Genomic DNA, 15954 nt, shown 5'->3' on the forward strand with positions numbered 1-15954 from the left:
TATCTCCCTCCACCCCTTGTCTTCCTCCCATCCCTCTATCTCTCCATCTCCCCATCCCTTCATCTCCCTCTCATTTCTCTATCTTCTTTCTCTCCTATCTCTCCATCTTTTATCATCCCACCTTACTCCCATCCCTCTATATTCCATCCTGCTCTTTCCCTCAGATTTCAGTCTTCCATTCTTCCATCTTGCCATCCCTCCATCTTCAACCCCTCCATCTCTCTCCCACCTCTTCATTTCTCTAATTCCTCCATTTTCCCATCCTTCAACCTTCCTCTCATCCCTCTGTCTTCTATTCTGCTGTTTCCCTCCACATACCCTCCAGCTGCTATTTTCCATTTGTCCTTTCATCTTCCATCCTTCCATTTCTCCCCACCTCTGCATTTCTCCCATTCCTCAATCTTCTTCCCATCCCTCTATCTCAAATCTCTCCATCTCCCTTTCATGCCTTCATCTTTCATCTTTCCTATTTCTCTATCTTTATCTTTCCACCTTCCTCCCATCCCTCTATCTTCCATCTTGCTGCCTCCCTGACTTGTTTTCCAACCCTGCATCTTCCCATCCCTTCATCCTTCTCCCACTCCTCTGTCTTCCGTCCTGCTGTCTCCCTTCAACCTTTGCTTCCATCCTGCTGTCTCCCTCTGACTCCAGTCTTCCACCCTTACATCTTCCCATCCCTCCACCTTCCACCCCTCCATCTCTCCCCCACCTCTCCCATACCTCCATTTTTTCCCATCCCTCCATCTTCCTCCCATCCCTTTATCTCCCATCCTTCCACCTCCTCCCCATCCTTCCACCTTCCCTCCCCAGCCCCGTCCCCCGTCTCTCCTGCCTCTCCCTCCTCCTCTTCCTCCTCCTCCTCCTCGTCCATCTCCTCCTCCCCGCGTCCCCCCCCGCGCCTCCTCCTCCTCCTCCTCCCCCGCCCGGTACCGCATTGCCGTAGTGCGGGGGGGCCGCTGCATTGCGCTGCCGCCGTCGATAGGTGGGCCCCTCCCGCGGAGATAAAGCCGGCGGAGCCCAAGCCGGCAGCCTCTGGCCGCCCCGACCGCCGCCCCGGTAAGAGCTGCGGGACCGCGGCGGGATGGGGGGGACAGCCGGGCTATGGGGAGGGAAGGGGGATGTCCTGCCCCAGGGGCTGCGGGGGATCAATGCTCCCCCTCGGATGTGTAGGTGCTGCCGGCCCCTGGAGTGGGGGGTACCCTCGGGGAGGGAGAGGATGGGGCTGGACCGTTCCTTCATCCCGCAGGTGCTTCTTCCCGCAGGTGGGAAATAACCCGCAACCCACGGTGCTTCAGGGCATGAAATTCCTTCTAAATGTTGTGCATGAGGAGGAAAACCTGATAATCCCCTCTTCCCCCTCCCTGCCCCCCCCCAATCCTCATTCCCCTCCTGCTCCCCCCCCCCCCCCCCCTTCGCCTTTAAGATCATAAAACCCTGGAATGATTTGGGTTGGAAGCGACCTTAAAGATCATGTCGTTCCAACCCCCTGCCACGGGCAGGGATGCCTTTAGCAACGTGGGGAAAAAAAAAGGGGGGGGGGGGGATAAATAAAATCCCCAATTCCCAAAGCGACCCCGCATTTCCCCCCTACCCCGGGTGCCGGGGATGGGCAGCAGGGAGAGGGTCCCGCACCCAGGGCTGGGCGCTCCGGGACTGGGCATCGAAGCGGAGACGCAAAATGGCCAGATCCGGGCTGGCTGGGTTCAAGGGCAGGAGGGACGGGGCAGCCGGGCTCCTGCTGCCCAGGGAGGCTTCTCGCCGGGAATATTATCACCCGCATGACTGAATCGCTATTAGAGCAGCAAACTCCTCCTGACCTCCTTTACTTCTATGGGCAGATTCGTGAAATTGGATTTTATTAGACGTCAGATTAAAGCTCCTAATTGTGCCGGGTTTGTGTGCAGCTGCAGAGCCATGGCAACGCCGGGAGATGCCAAGACAGCTCCCCGGATATACTCATTTGAGTTTTTAGCCTCCTCCCTCTGTTTCATCCAGTTTCATGGCAGCAAAATATAATAAACCCCTCCACTGCAGGCTCAGAGGAGCCCTCGGCAGCCCGGCTATTCGCAGCCCTGCTTGGGGGAGCAGCCGAGGGCTATTTTTGTCCACCCCCCTTCTGCAGCCACCATGTTGTCACCCGAACTGTGCCCAGCTCGGGAGTGGCGAGGGCAGCCTGGGAGGACGGGCACCCTCGGCTCCTCCCAGGGCACCCACGACATGGAGGAGATGCCCTCGGGTTTGGAAAGAGCGAGAAAGGCAGCAAGGAGAGCAGCCCTGAGCCGGGGGAAGGTTTTCCAGGGAGGAAGGGCACCTTCGAAGCACCGATGACGTAGCCCTGGGAACTGGGGGTCTCCACGAGGAGGGCAAGATGCCGAAGAACATGGCATCTTGCTGAGACTTGGAGGCTGTACATGGCAGCCAGAAATAGCCCGGCTGGCCTCCTCCGGGGGCGGGCTGGCTCCCACCCAGCATGGGCAGAGCTGCCAGACGAGGCCGGGCACCCCCGGCCGGGCTGGGGCGCGTGGTCCAGCGGGAAGGTGGGGCAAGGGGAGGAGAGCCATCCCCGACGGGCTGGGAGAGGGGGCTGGCACGGGGGCTCCTTTGACGTGCCTGCCTGTTCCCCCCTCCCGCAGCCTCCCCAAAAAGGCAGCTGCGTTCCCACATCCCCCCCCAGCACCGCCCGCCCCGGCCAGCCTCGCGTAGCCCACCAGCATGGGGAAAGAGAAGACGCATATCAACATCGTCGTCATCGGGCATGTGGACTCTGGGAAATCCACCACCACCGGGCACCTCATCTACAAATGCGGGGGCATCGACAAACGGACCATTGAGAAATTCGAGAAGGAGGCTGCCGAGGTGAGGAGCCCGTCCCCCAGCGTGCCCCCACCCCTCAGTGCCACCCGTGGGGTTGCTCCACGCTGATCCCCACAAGCATCCCACAGGCAATATTCCCCTTTTGCTGGCGCTGCCCTTCTCTTACCTTCTATTTTTCCCTTTGTTCCCGTCTATTTTTTACCCTCCGCACCCCTGGGTCTTCCCGACTTCTCTGGCCTTGGGAAAATAGGCCATTTGGGCGCTCGCCACCCTCTTTTCCGGAGCTGGGGGACTCCCTGCTGCTGGTTGTTAATGAGGGCAGGGGCATGGCGAGGTCTGCAGGATGGGTTAGGGAACCAGTGGTAAGCGCCAGGATTCTGGAAAAACCACAAGCCATGGTGTTTTAGGGCATGAAATTCCTTCTAAATATTGTGCATGAGAGTGGCAACCTGATAAATCCTCACTGCTCAGGGCTCCCCAAATTTCACTCTGAAACACCAGCTTCCAGTGCCTGCTGGAGAGATGATGCAGCATCAGCTGGACCACTCATTTGGTCCAGTTAAAAAAGCCATTTTCCTCAAGCAGGTAGTGTGATGTGTAGTGTGATTGCTAGCCTTTAATACAGAAAAGCTGGCTGGAAATTTGATCCTTTAAGTTAAATTCTGTTGTTTCACTCTTATAATGGTGGCATTTATAACAATTTAATAGTACGTGCATTTAGCAGGCTGTGACAAAGCAAAGCACCACCCAGTACCTGTAATGTGGCAAAGCCCGAGATTAAAGAGGAAGAAATAGTCTTGAGAAGAAAAGTGTGGATTGGAAGCCCTGAGAAATTAATGATGGTAAATTCTAGAGAGGTGGGTGAGCCAGGAACAGCCTGGCTGTGTTAAGGATAGGGCAGCTCCTGTCACTCAGAAGATGGCTTGTCGTCATCGCTCCGGGAATCTTTAATGCAGATATCCCTCCTTTTTCTCCTCCCCCCCCCCTTTTTTTTTTTTCTGGTCAAGACCATTTTTCATTTAAAAAAAAGAGATTTACAGAGCTGCCACTCTTGATTTGACATTTTGCTGTCTGTCTTAACCCTTTTAATTTGCCGATGGTATCCGAACTAAACCCCCCATTTTCCTGCCTCGCTCTCAGCCCTTTTTTTCCATCCTTTAAATGAACACCTTCTTCTTCATACTAAATAATCCCTTCCCCCTGCTTTAAAACAATTGCTGATATCCCTCCATATTTCCCCCCTCCTTTATCTACAGATCACATAAGGCATGATAAGGTTATCATAGGTGTGATTGCAGCAATTTTAATTGAACAGACACTTTCACTGACTTGCCAGAATACCCGGGGACCGGAGGCTGCTATTAATAGCCTATTGACTGAGCTTACAGACTCCATTTTCTGATGCAGGGCTGGGGAAGGGTTTTCTTCCATTAGGTGGCATTCACAGGAAATGGAGGCCTGCATGCACCCAAAAAGCCAACAAAAAAACCCCAGGGTCTGCTAATTTATTTTTTTTTTTTAAAGAAGAGAGCAAGGATTTTTCCTTTTTTTTTTTCTTTTGACTCAAGGGCAGAGGTAACAGTATCTCTGAAAGAAGAGTTGTTCTATTTAAAAAAAAATAATAAATAATTGGCATTTGTGGTCTCCGAATAGAAAGTTGTCCCTTCGCTGGGGTTTGTTTGGGGAAAATCAGGCTGGTTTTGGCACTGAACAGGGAAGGTATTGTGCAAAGCTAGATAATAACCTGGGTTTCTCAACACCGGCTCTGGGTAACTGAATATACCCCGTGAAAGGAGGGAAACTGTTTGCTAAATAAAGGATCTCATTTGTCTTCACGTTGCGTGTGATGCTGAACTCTGGGGGGGTTTCATGCATGATGACCAGCTGTTTGTGTGTGGACGTGGCTGATGGCAATAAGGGCTGATTCCCACTCAGCTCCCACAGGAGAGCCAGGGGGTCTACTCTGTGCCTCAGTTTGCCCATCCAGAAGTGAGGGAATAGCCTGCTGGTGGGGGAAAGGCTGTGGGATGTGCTGATTGAGCTGCTGCCTGAGAACAGCCCATTGTTGATGCATTGCACAAATGCACCGTTCCTTGCTGTGTCTCCGCTTCCAGCATGTTGTAATGACTCCTCCCTGTTCCCCTGGCAAGAGGGGAGTTTGATGTGCATGCTGGAAAGGGTTAACCTTGGCCCATCCCTAGAACTGTTCAAGGCAAGGTTGGATGGGGCTTGGAGCAATCTGGTCTGGTGGAAGGTATCCCTGTCCATTGCAGAGGGGTTGGAATGAGATGATCTTTGAGGTCTTTTCCAACCCAAACCATTTTGTGATTCTATAAACCTCAAAGCTCCTGCTCTATTCTCTTGCTAAATTCCATGTCAGGGGGATGCTCAAGAGCAGAGATTTGATTCTGGATTTTTCCATCCCAGTGAGAGCTCACAGCTTCCCCGTGGAGATGGGGCAGCACACTCTTGACCTGGTGTCCCCTCTGAGGAGGGGAAGGCTTGCCCCTGGCTTTAGGATTTTGCCTGTAATCCTCCAGAGCAAGCTGCAAAGTCATCGTGGCACTCAGCTGTTATGAAACAGGCTGCCACCATTAATTCCTTGTGCTGGCTGGGAGTGGGGCTGGAGTGTGGGAGCTGGGGCAGACCAGCCCCTGGGCATGGTGTGGGCAGGGCAGGTTCGGATGTGATGCTGCATTAGCTTTCTTGGCCAGGCTCAGCACTGAAGTGTTTGGTACCTGCCTTTGGGAAGCACTTCCCTCTGATCCATGATTTATAACTGGCCTGAAGAAACCCCAGTTGCAGGGAACAGTGGGATGGATGGATGGATGGATGGATGGATGGGAGCAGGGTATCACAGCTCTGACCTTGCATAGCAATGGGAGCCCATTAAATCATGCACAAATGGCCTAAATTCCATTCTCTGTCTCAAAAAAAAATTCATATCTGAAGCCAAGAGCTGATGATTGATGCTCATTAACCCTTTGCTTTGGCCAGGCTCCCCAGACTGCACCAGCACACAGCGTGGTCAGCAAGGAGTGGGCTCATCCTGCCCATCTCCACCTTGGCAGGATCCCAGCTCAGACTGGGAGCACCACCTCCACACTGGAGGGAGACCTGGCTCTCCCTGATGTCATGACGTCAAAGGACACAACCCAAAGGGGAAGGCAGTTCAGAAGTGCCACTGTGGTTTACCAGGGAATGTGCTTTATCACAGGGCAGAGAGATTTACTGTAGCTAATCTCCCCCAGCGTGATTTTATGCATTACAATGTTGGCTGAGATTTTGGCCATTTGGCAACAACAGTTGGTCTGGCTGCAGCTCACAGCAGCTTTTCCTGTGAATTTGCACACTCTGTGGCAAAAATCAGTCATGTTTCTATTCTGCTCATAGCAACCATCTCTCATTTCATTTTCTTTTAACCCATTCCACTCCTACACCTCTGTCACTCACACAGCAATGCCCTTTTCCACCAACCAGCTGCCTCACAGGTTTGATTCGTAGATTAAAATCATAGAATCAGAGAACCATTTAGGTGGGAAAAGCCCTCTAAGATCATCTAGTCCAACCATTCACCCAGCACTGCCAAGCCCACCATGAGACCATGCCTCTAAACGTGCACCACTGTGAAACCATGGGAAATAGAACAAGATCTCATAAACAGACCTTTTTCAATAACTGCATTAAGATTAGGAAATGGGATAAGTATATAAACATCCTCTCAGTGATATTTAGTGTGACAAGAAGCAGCTTTCCACATTGCTGTGCAGTTCACCATGATTTCCCAGCAGCAGTGCAGGACCGTGGTGTTGCACGGAGAAAACCTCATGGGATGCTGGCTCCAGGTCCTGCCCATCCAGCCCCACTCACAAATTCACTTCATGGCTCTTCTTCCAGCCTTTTCTACACCCTGTTGAGGAACACGTTGAGAACAATATCTCATTTCTCCTGTATATATTAGTGACTAGATCATGGCTGTCACTGAATTTAGGGAATTTTGCCTTCAACGTTTACCATGTGACCCTCTGCCTGTGTGAGCTTGGGAGGTGTCCTGGAGGGTGGGTGGCCATCACCAGTGCTGTGGGCTTGGATTTCTCACTGGTTCTTGTCTCTGATTTGGCCAGATGGGGAAGGGGTCCTTCAAATACGCCTGGGTGCTGGACAAGCTGAAGGCTGAGCGTGAGCGTGGCATCACCATTGACATCTCCCTGTGGAAGTTCGAGACCACCAAGTACTACATCACCATCATTGATGCACCTGGGCACAGGGACTTCATCAAGAACATGATCACTGGGACCTCCCAGGTGAGAAATGGGAGCCAGGGAGTGGAGGGCTGCTGAAGGTGGGAGGCTGAGACTTACTGACAAGCCCAGGGTCACATAGGTGCTGGTTTAGTCCTTTAGGAGGTGGGTGCTAGAGAGACAAGACATACAGGAGCACTGAGCAGGGTCCACCCATGAAGATGGGTGACACCAGGGCACCCAGCATGCCATAGTTTGGAAATTCCCTGGGCATCTGGGAGGAAGGGTGTTTTGGGGAACAAAGAGGTGGTTTCTCTGCCTGCATGAGAAGGTGGGGATGAATATGGGCCTCTCTGGGAGCTGGGATGCTGTGAGCTACATGCCTTTGTGTGAGGATATCTCCACATCCTCAGCCAAATGATGTACACAAGAAACTTTTAATAATTCATTATGTTTTGTTGGATAAAGGAGACTCCACAGATCTTTTCTCCTTTCTTTTCCTTGAAACAGCTGTCTTTGTCCCATAAGCCACATCATATTGCCAAACTCAGTGGTCTACCATTCCAGGGTAGGGTAGTTTCCCCTCATTACACTGCTGGACATTCCTGCATCTCCCTGTGGTTGATGGGTGCTGGATGAACCCCACTACATACCCAGTGAGATTCCCATGGTGATGCCAGATGGGCTGGGGATGGATTTCTATCAAATCCAGGCAGCTTCTGCTGTGGGCTCTGGGTACAGAAGTAATTTGGGAAACATGGTTTCCATGTCTGGAGTCTTACCCGTCACCCAGGGAGGTTATTTGCAAGACTTCATTAGGTTTTTAAATGAGACCTTGTCTGTGGATAATCAAGATGAGGTCCTGGTTGGAGTCATGCAACCTCAAGGGATCCATCCTGGTTTCCCACCGATGTTGCAGAAACATGTGGATTTGGCAAGTCTGAAACAACAAGGTTGGGTCAGTTCTGAGGTGGATCATCAGGGTTATGGGTAGCAGCTGGCAGAGAGCCTGTCCCAGCCACGAGTAGCACTCATCTGGGACTCACTCAAAGCCCTCAGGGGTGTCACCAGGGACAGCAGCACTTCATTAGCTCTCTCCCCCCAGGCTGACTGTGCTGTCCTGATCGTCGCTGCCGGTGTGGGTGAGTTCGAAGCCGGCATCTCCAAGAACGGGCAGACCCGTGAGCACGCCCTGCTGGCTTACACCCTGGGGGTGAAGCAGCTCATCGTGGGCATCAACAAGATGGATTCCACAGAGCCCCCGTACAGCGAGAAACGCTACGATGAGATCGTCAAGGAGGTCAGCGCCTACATCAAGAAGATCGGCTACAACCCAGCCACGGTTCCCTTCGTGCCCATCTCGGGCTGGCATGGAGACAACATGCTGGAGCCCTCTCCCAATGTAAGTGTGTGTTGTGTTAGACTTCTCCCCCCACCCTGATGATCCTGACCCAGGCTGGACATGACCTCCGTGCTCTGAAAACATTTCAGGCACCCGTTGGGCACAACGGCCCGTGCTGGCAGCAGAGATGATGTGCCATGTGGCTCTGATTGACCCCAGGCAGGATGAGTGGGTGCACTATTTGTGGGCACTCTGGGTGCTGTACCCTGGCCAGACAGCCCAGGAGCTAGACATGAGCATCTTCAGGAGATGATCTGTCTTGCTTTACTTCTGGGCTGGATTTGAAGTTTTCACATCATCAGTCTCATGGTGACGTTGGAGCCTTCCCCTGCAATTGTCACTCTCAGCAGGAGCATTGTGTGTGTTTTTAGGGCATTGTTTTCTGAGGGAAATAACACGAGCTGGTCTCAGGCTTGGAATGGTTCCCACCATGCAGCCTGTCTCCCTCGTGCTGGGTATCAGGTCCCTTTTCCCATCGATCCTGTGTGCCACTGGGGTGGCCTCATCTCCTCTTCCAGTGCTGGGATCTCACTTCTTAAGGTGACATTTTCTTGAGGAGGTACCAGATTTCCCATGCCCAAACCATAATTCCCTAGAGCATCCATCTGGAGCTGGTCCTTGTCCAGCTGATTTTTACAACACCTCTCCCTCTGTAATGGGGATGGTGGGGAGACAAAGGCAGGGTGCTCTGGGTAGGCCTGTGCCATCATTTCATGTGACAGAAAGAAGAGCTTAAGCGGGACAGAGGCTTCTTGGCAGACAGGCTGCTGATAACAGTTGTTACTCTGACACTGTTTTACTGGAGAAAAAGCTACCTCAGCTTTAGTCTACTAAAGAAAAGATGGGCTGGAAAGTTCTGGCCAGAGGAAAGTCCCTGCTCTTCTGATGACGTGTCTGTGACCTTGAACAAGTTGCTCAGATGAGAAACCTGAGTGATCTCTTGTGAAACCAATGGGAAATTCGATGCTTTAAGGGGGCTTAAAGACATCACCTGTGGATTGCTGGGCAGGGCTTTGTGATGAGGGAGGCAATGCAAGAGTACAGCAGCAACTGAGGGAGTCAGGGATTGCAAGCCTGAGCTAGAGGAGTGTTGCAATGCAAACTCACACCATCATGAAATGCAGCTCCTGCCTTGCACAGGAAAGGCAGCTCTCTTGGGCTGGCTTGGAAGGAAGGAATTGTTGGGGTGCTTGGGAGATTCCTATTCCCTGCAGAGCAGAGCTGGGATAAAGGTCAGCCAAGGCCGTGCCAAACCCAGCCCCGTGGTTCCTGGGCGTCTCAAATCAGGCAAATCCCAAATGTCATCAGCTGCTGGGCTGGGAAGATGATCCTGAACAAATATCCTATTAATAGGCTGTAGAGGGGAGGCACAGAGCAGGAGGGGCTCAGTGGCCCCTTTCTTCTGGAGGGGTCTCAGGGCAGGTTCTCAGTGTGATGTGCTGCCCAAGAGAAAGCAGGGGCTTAAATAACTGTCCCTGTTGTCATAAGGAGGCAGCTGGCTCCTGGGTGGGTTCCCAGGAGCTGCCTGAGCTAGGGAATTGGGAAGAAAGCCTGGCCTGGTCTGGAACAGCATGAAATTTGCTGGAGAGGGTGCAGGGACAGATTCATCTTCCCCATATTGCAACACCTCTAGGCAAGCTTGAGCAGGAAACTGGTGTAGATATCTCTCTTCTCCTTCCTCACCCGAAAAAAGCTCTGATCCTTTTCACTCACAATTTCTGGACAGGTTTCACTGAAGCACAAGGCAGTCAAGTGACTTGTCTGTCAGGGGACTTATCAGAAAGCGGGGATTGGAGCCATGACGTCCCTGCAGCTCCTGTCACCTCTGAGAAAGGGGGGGTGTGGTGGTACATCAGGCTGGAGCCAGCTCTGTGTGGGAGATCCAGCCCACATCCCTGTTGCACAGAATCCCAAGGCCAACTGCAAAAAAATGACAGCTGGGCCGTGCTTCCATCAAAGTTTGACATTTAAGAGCTTTTTGGCAAACGGGGTTTTCTGTGAAGCAGCTTTCTCTTGCTGCAGCTGGCAGAATGGGGCCATTCTGTGTGGTTTGGGAGACTCAACCCATGGGATGCTGCAACACAAATGCACCCATCTGTGGTGCAAGGGAGTGAGATGGCCTGGCTCTGCATCCTCAGCACTGGGGTGTGTGGGTGGGGGTGTTGGGATGCTCATGGGCTGGGGAAAATCAGAGAAAGAGGACTGCTCTGTAAAATAGACTTAGGGTGCAAAAGAGCTGGAGCTCAGCAGTTATTGTGGGGGGCTGGGAGCTGAAGCTTGCCTGCCTTGCAGGGTTTGGCCATATCCTGCTTTTGCCATAGGAGTGGTGGAGTAGGAATTGCTGCTCGGGAAGCAGATTTGGGGAATACATAATAGAGGTTTTATCATAAGAGAGGTTTTATTTGGTTGGCCACAGAAGGCAGCACAAACCAGGGTTTGCAGTTTCTTCTCACCTTGGAGCCACACTGAGGTTTCACAGAAGAGCTTTGCTCCCAGCAGGTGTCTAAGCGAGCCTTTATCTGATTTTTGGGATGTCAGAACTTCCCTGGAGAGAGGGACGGCTCTGACAGCCGGGTGTCACATGCAAAGGTTGCCATTTTCCCATGTCCCCAAGCTGTGAGGGGCAGAGGGACGGGAGCTGCAGGCATATGGTGACTGTCACCCTCGAGAGCAGAGCCCGCGGGCAGGCGGCCGCCGGGGCAGCTGCTGGCACAAGTCCCTGCCCAGCATTTGGGCCATGCAGCAGCAGGCTGGGGGAAGGTCTGAGTCATCCTGTGCATCACATGAGGCTCCCTCACTGGCTGGATGGAGTTATCATTTTGCCAAGCTGTTGCCTGGCGCTGGGACTGGCTGCATGGCAAGAGCTGCAGTGCCCTGGGGAGAACCCACTGCAGAAGTGTCCTCAGGCTCCTCCTGCCACTGTCACCAAGGAAGACAAGTGGTGTCAGGCATGACCCCCTGAAAGGGGGGTCTGAACAGCGGTCTGAACACCTTGGGTGCAGGCTGAGTTCCCTGGCTGCACCCAGCTCTTTTCCTCACTTCTTCCAAAAAGTAGTACAGATTGCAGGATAGGTAACCAGCCCTGGCACAGCCTTGTCCTCCAGGGATGGTGTGAAACTAGGGGTACTTTAGGGGTCCCGTTTCACCCCAGCCCTATTCCTGTTGCACAGTGCCACTGATGTTGATGCCTAAGGGAAAAGACATGTACACAAGGTTTATGATGGATTTGGGGCACATGGGAAGCGTTTGACTTCAGAATGGGAAAATATTGTCTAACCCTCTCTGTCTGCAGGGAATGGCTTGCAGACTCTGATCTCTGCTTGGTGTATTAGGGTTGAATCAGAATCAGGACTGAATTTTTCTTACTGGAAAGCTCCAGGTGTTGCTACAGCTTCCAGATGTGCAGTGTCACACCAAGAAAGCACTGCAGTTTCCTGCATCAAACCACAGCTCCTGCCAAGCACATTTCCATTCATCTCTGCTTCTTTTCTGGCCAGTTTTAGCTTCAAGGGTTCAATTCAGGACTGGAGCAGGGAGCACCTATGAAAAACAATTCTGTCCCTCAGCAGCCCCAGTGTAAGGCTGAGTTTCCAGCATCCTCCCAAGCCAGGGTTTAAAATCCAGACCCCAGAGGGGTGATAGCAGGAACAAGTGGGGAGAAGCATCTGTGGAGCTTGCCTTGAAGAAACTTGGATCCCAGAACTGAAGGCTGGGTGCTTTGTAGGTGCGACTTGGCTGCAGAGCCAATGTGCTGAAGGCAGCATTGCTGAAGGGCAGGACCCAGGTAGCTGGTGCAGTGCCTGTGGGTTGGTACTGGAAGTGGGAGCTGTGAGTTTGCTGGTTTTAACCACTTCCCTTCTTTTTCTTCTGTTAATGGATGCCTTACTCATTTCTAGAAGAGAGAGGGGCAGATTGAGCAAAGGGGGGCAGATAAGCCTGCAGGGATGGTGGAGTAGAAGGTGTTCCCAAGCTCCCAGGTGAAGGCAGGACAGGGTTAGACTGACTCCCTGGAGGTTGCCCTGGTGGGACATCTCTCTGGGTTCACCTCTGGATGCTGAGGACAGGCACACTCAGTGCATGTTGGAAGTGTTCAAGGACAGGTTGAACAAGGCTTGGAGCAACCTGGTCCAGTGGAAGGTGTCCCTGCCCATGGCAGAGGGGTAGAATGAGATGGTCTTCAAGGTCCCTTCCAAGCCAAACTATTCTGTGATTTTGTGATTCTGTGATTCTGTGATTCTATAACTCTGTTATTGTCCCTCTCTTTCCAGATGCCTTGGTTCAAAGGCTGGAAGGTGGAGCGCAAAGAAGGCAACGCCAGTGGGGTGTCCCTCTTGGAGGCCCTGGACACCATCCTGCCCCCGACCCGCCCCACAGACAAACCCCTGCGCCTGCCCCTCCAGGATGTCTACAAGATTGGAGGTGAGAAGAAGCCCTGCCAGTGTCCCTCTTCCCTCTACTTTAACCGAAGTCTTCATTCCATGGAAATTTGGGAATGACATTTCCTGGTGTTGGGAAACTGTATGGACTAGACTCTTCATACTAGAGAGGATACTGGGGAGAAGGGTGATAGCTCCAGGGCAAAGACCCCATTTGAGCCCAGGCTGTCTGGGGTGAAGGAGGACATGCCCAAAGGTTCCCAGGAGCAGCAGGTTTGTGAGCTCTCCCAGGGAACATGTGATGCCAAAATGGCTGCAAGTCTGTGTGCCCCAGAGGTCATGGCTGGCCTGGTGAGTTGGAGGCAGCAAAAAACATTCTGTGACCCAGATGAGGGACAAGACCAGCAGGGAGGGCCACTGAAGCTGATGCCTCGACCTGCCTGTGCTTCCCAAATGCTGGTGTCCATCATCAGCACCTCCGCCTGCCGAGCTGGACCACGGCACAGCCATGTAGGGAGCGCGTGTCCCCTTCCCTCTGGAGAGGTGATGGGGACACTTTTCTGAGCTATAAATACCCCATGAGCTCTCTGACCTGCTGGCAGCAGTGGGCATTCCTGCTGACTCCCCAGCTGCTGGATTCGGCAGGCACAGCCTTTTCCAGCCCTTTTCCACATTTTTCCAAGGGCGCATGCACTGCAGAAGCCAGGCATGGATTGAACATGGGATTTAGCAGGGTTTTTAACGTAGTCTTTTGTCTGTGATGGAGATGAAAGGTGGTGAGCAGGTCTGTGACCTCCCCTAGCTCAGCTGTGTCAGAGATCTGGTTTTACCATGAGGCAGATCCTTGGGAAGCAGAGACACCACAAGAAGAGGGGACGTGAGGCAGCAGGGTGGATGTGGAAGAGCAGATGTCTCCAGTTAACCTTGCCAACCTCTTTTCAAGATTGTTCCTCTAAACAATCCTTCACCTCCCTCCAAAGGTGAATTTTACCACAGTCCCCTGATAACACAGGGTATAAAAGATCCCCTTCATTTAGCAAGCCACCCTGACAGCTGGTGGTGTGGCCACCAGGGATGTGGACAGTGTTGTTGCACACATGCTGTGATGACCCAGCCCTTGATGCAGGAGATGCCACAGCCACTCCAATGGAACAGCTTTCAGGGCACATGGATTGCTCAGAAGTATCTTGCTTTTGCTGAATCCAGGCTGCAGCCCAGGGATCTACCAAGCAGATTACATTTCGTTGTGCTCTGTCCTTGTGTCCGCAGGGATTGGCACAGTCCCCGTGGGCCGAGTGGAGACTGGAATCCTGCGGCCTGGCATGGTGGTCACCTTTGCGCCTGTGAACATCACCACTGAGGTGAAATCCGTGGAGATGCACCACGAGGCCCTGAGCGAGGCTCTGCCTGGGGACAATGTTGGCTTCAACGTGAAGAACGTCTCGGTCAAGGACATCCGCCGCGGGAACGTCTGCGGGGACAGCAAGTCGGACCCGCCGCAGGAGGCAGCGCAGTTCACATCTCAGGTGAGCGGAGATGCTGCTGCCACCATGCACCGTTTGTCACCCTCCCCCAGCCCCCAGCTTTGCCCTGACACTGCTCTGTCCCCCCAGGTGATCATCCTGAACCACCCTGGCCAGATCAGTGCCGGCTACTCGCCCGTCATCGACTGCCACACCGCACACATCGCCTGCAAGTTCGCTGAGCTGAAGGAGAAGATCGACCGGCGCTCTGGCAAGAAGCTGGAGGACAACCCCAAGTCCCTGAAATCGGGTGACGCAGCCATCGTGGAGATGATCCCTGGCAAGCCCATGTGTGTGGAGAGCTTCTCCCAGTACCCACCCCTTGGTAAGGGAATGGCTCTTTGGAGGTCTCTTGTGGAGGAGCATGAAGGCTCTGTGGGTGTGGACCTCACACCAGAGGTGCTGAGCCTCTCCCAGTATCCCCCACTGGTCAGACCGGGGAGGGAGCTGAGGATATTTTGTTGCTCCTCCATGTGCTGGTGAGCTGGGACAGACTCTCTGCCAAGCTGTGTTTCCAAAAGCAGGTCTGAGCTTTCCCTCTGGGAGCAACAAGACCTTTCCTTCACAGTTACTAAACCTGATAGTTTGTGAACACAGAGGCATTTTTCAGTTTCCTCATCTCTGGCCTAAAAGAAGTGGTCAGGAGAAGAAAGAGGGAGCTTTGCACAGCAGAGGCCACCTTTTAATTCAGGGAACTGCTGTGCTTAGATCCTAGAATGGTCTGGGTAAGGAAGGGACCTTAAAGAGCATCTCATGCCATGGACAGGGACACCTTCCACTAGAGCAGGCTGATGTTGCACATCTGGAAGCTCGGGAGCTTGCAGAGAACAGGCGTGATCTAAATTTAATAAATACTAATTTAAACAGAGGGGAGCCTCAGGACCAGCTTGGTGGTCAGAGTGCGGGTTGATAGCTCAGGGCTGGTTCCCACGGGAACCTGCTCCAAGGAGATGGGTGTAGATCCCCCATCACCCTCCCAGAAGAGCGTTCCCCTCACGCCTCCCCGCTCTCCATCCCACAGGCCGCTTCGCTGTCCGTGACATGCGGCAGACCGTGGCCGTGGGCGTCATCAAGAACGTGGAGAAGAAGAGCGGTGGGGCCGGCAAAGTCACCAAGTCTGCCCAGAAGGCCCAGAAGGCTGGCAAATGAATCGTGGGCTCCCAGTGCATCGCGCAGAAACCATCCCTGACACCAGGACGCTGCCACCGTCTCCCCCGGGCGCACGTGTGCACATCAGCTTGTAAGAGTTTATATGTCAACGACTGGATGCTCACCATTAAGGTCCAGTGGAAATTCTTTAAAAGGAAAAGCATGTTCCAGCGTTTGTGAGGCTTCATGTTAATTTTACCAATAAAACTGGTACAACATCCACAGTGGAAAAAAAAAACAAACCAACAAACAAAACCCAAACAAAAAAAACCCAAAAAACAAAACACCCAAAAAAACCAAACCAAACCAACCAACCAACCCAAAAGATGTGGAGCTGTGTGTGTGTGTGTGTCTGTCACTGGGAGGGGCTGAGTTGGGTGTGGGTTGGGTGGTCTCACTTAGAGCAGATAGTGGGGATGGGCATAGAAGAGGATGGGATGGAAATTTGC

General features: G+C 52.9%; 1 protein-coding gene across 1 annotated transcript; it reads left to right on the top strand.

Moving 5' to 3' along the window:
• The first annotated feature begins 884 nt into the window (after positions 1 to 884).
• On the top strand, positions 885 to 15725 carry EEF1A2 (eukaryotic translation elongation factor 1 alpha 2). The gene is made up of 8 exons (XM_064674001.1): positions 885 to 1056; positions 2634 to 2856; positions 6939 to 7118; positions 8161 to 8457; positions 12726 to 12876; positions 14103 to 14359; positions 14447 to 14681; positions 15378 to 15725. Exons 2-8 carry the CDS (start codon positions 2713 to 2715, stop codon positions 15503 to 15505), a joined length of 1392 nt encoding a protein of 463 aa, XP_064530071.1. The 5' UTR covers positions 885 to 1056; positions 2634 to 2712; the 3' UTR covers positions 15506 to 15725.
• The last annotated feature ends 229 nt before the right edge of the window (positions 15726 to 15954 follow it).

The sequence above is a fragment of the Pseudopipra pipra genome, chromosome 17 (assembly GCF_036250125.1).
Source record: "Pseudopipra pipra isolate bDixPip1 chromosome 17, bDixPip1.hap1, whole genome shotgun sequence".
NCBI classification, from domain to species: Eukaryota; Metazoa; Chordata; class Aves; order Passeriformes; family Pipridae; genus Pseudopipra; species Pseudopipra pipra.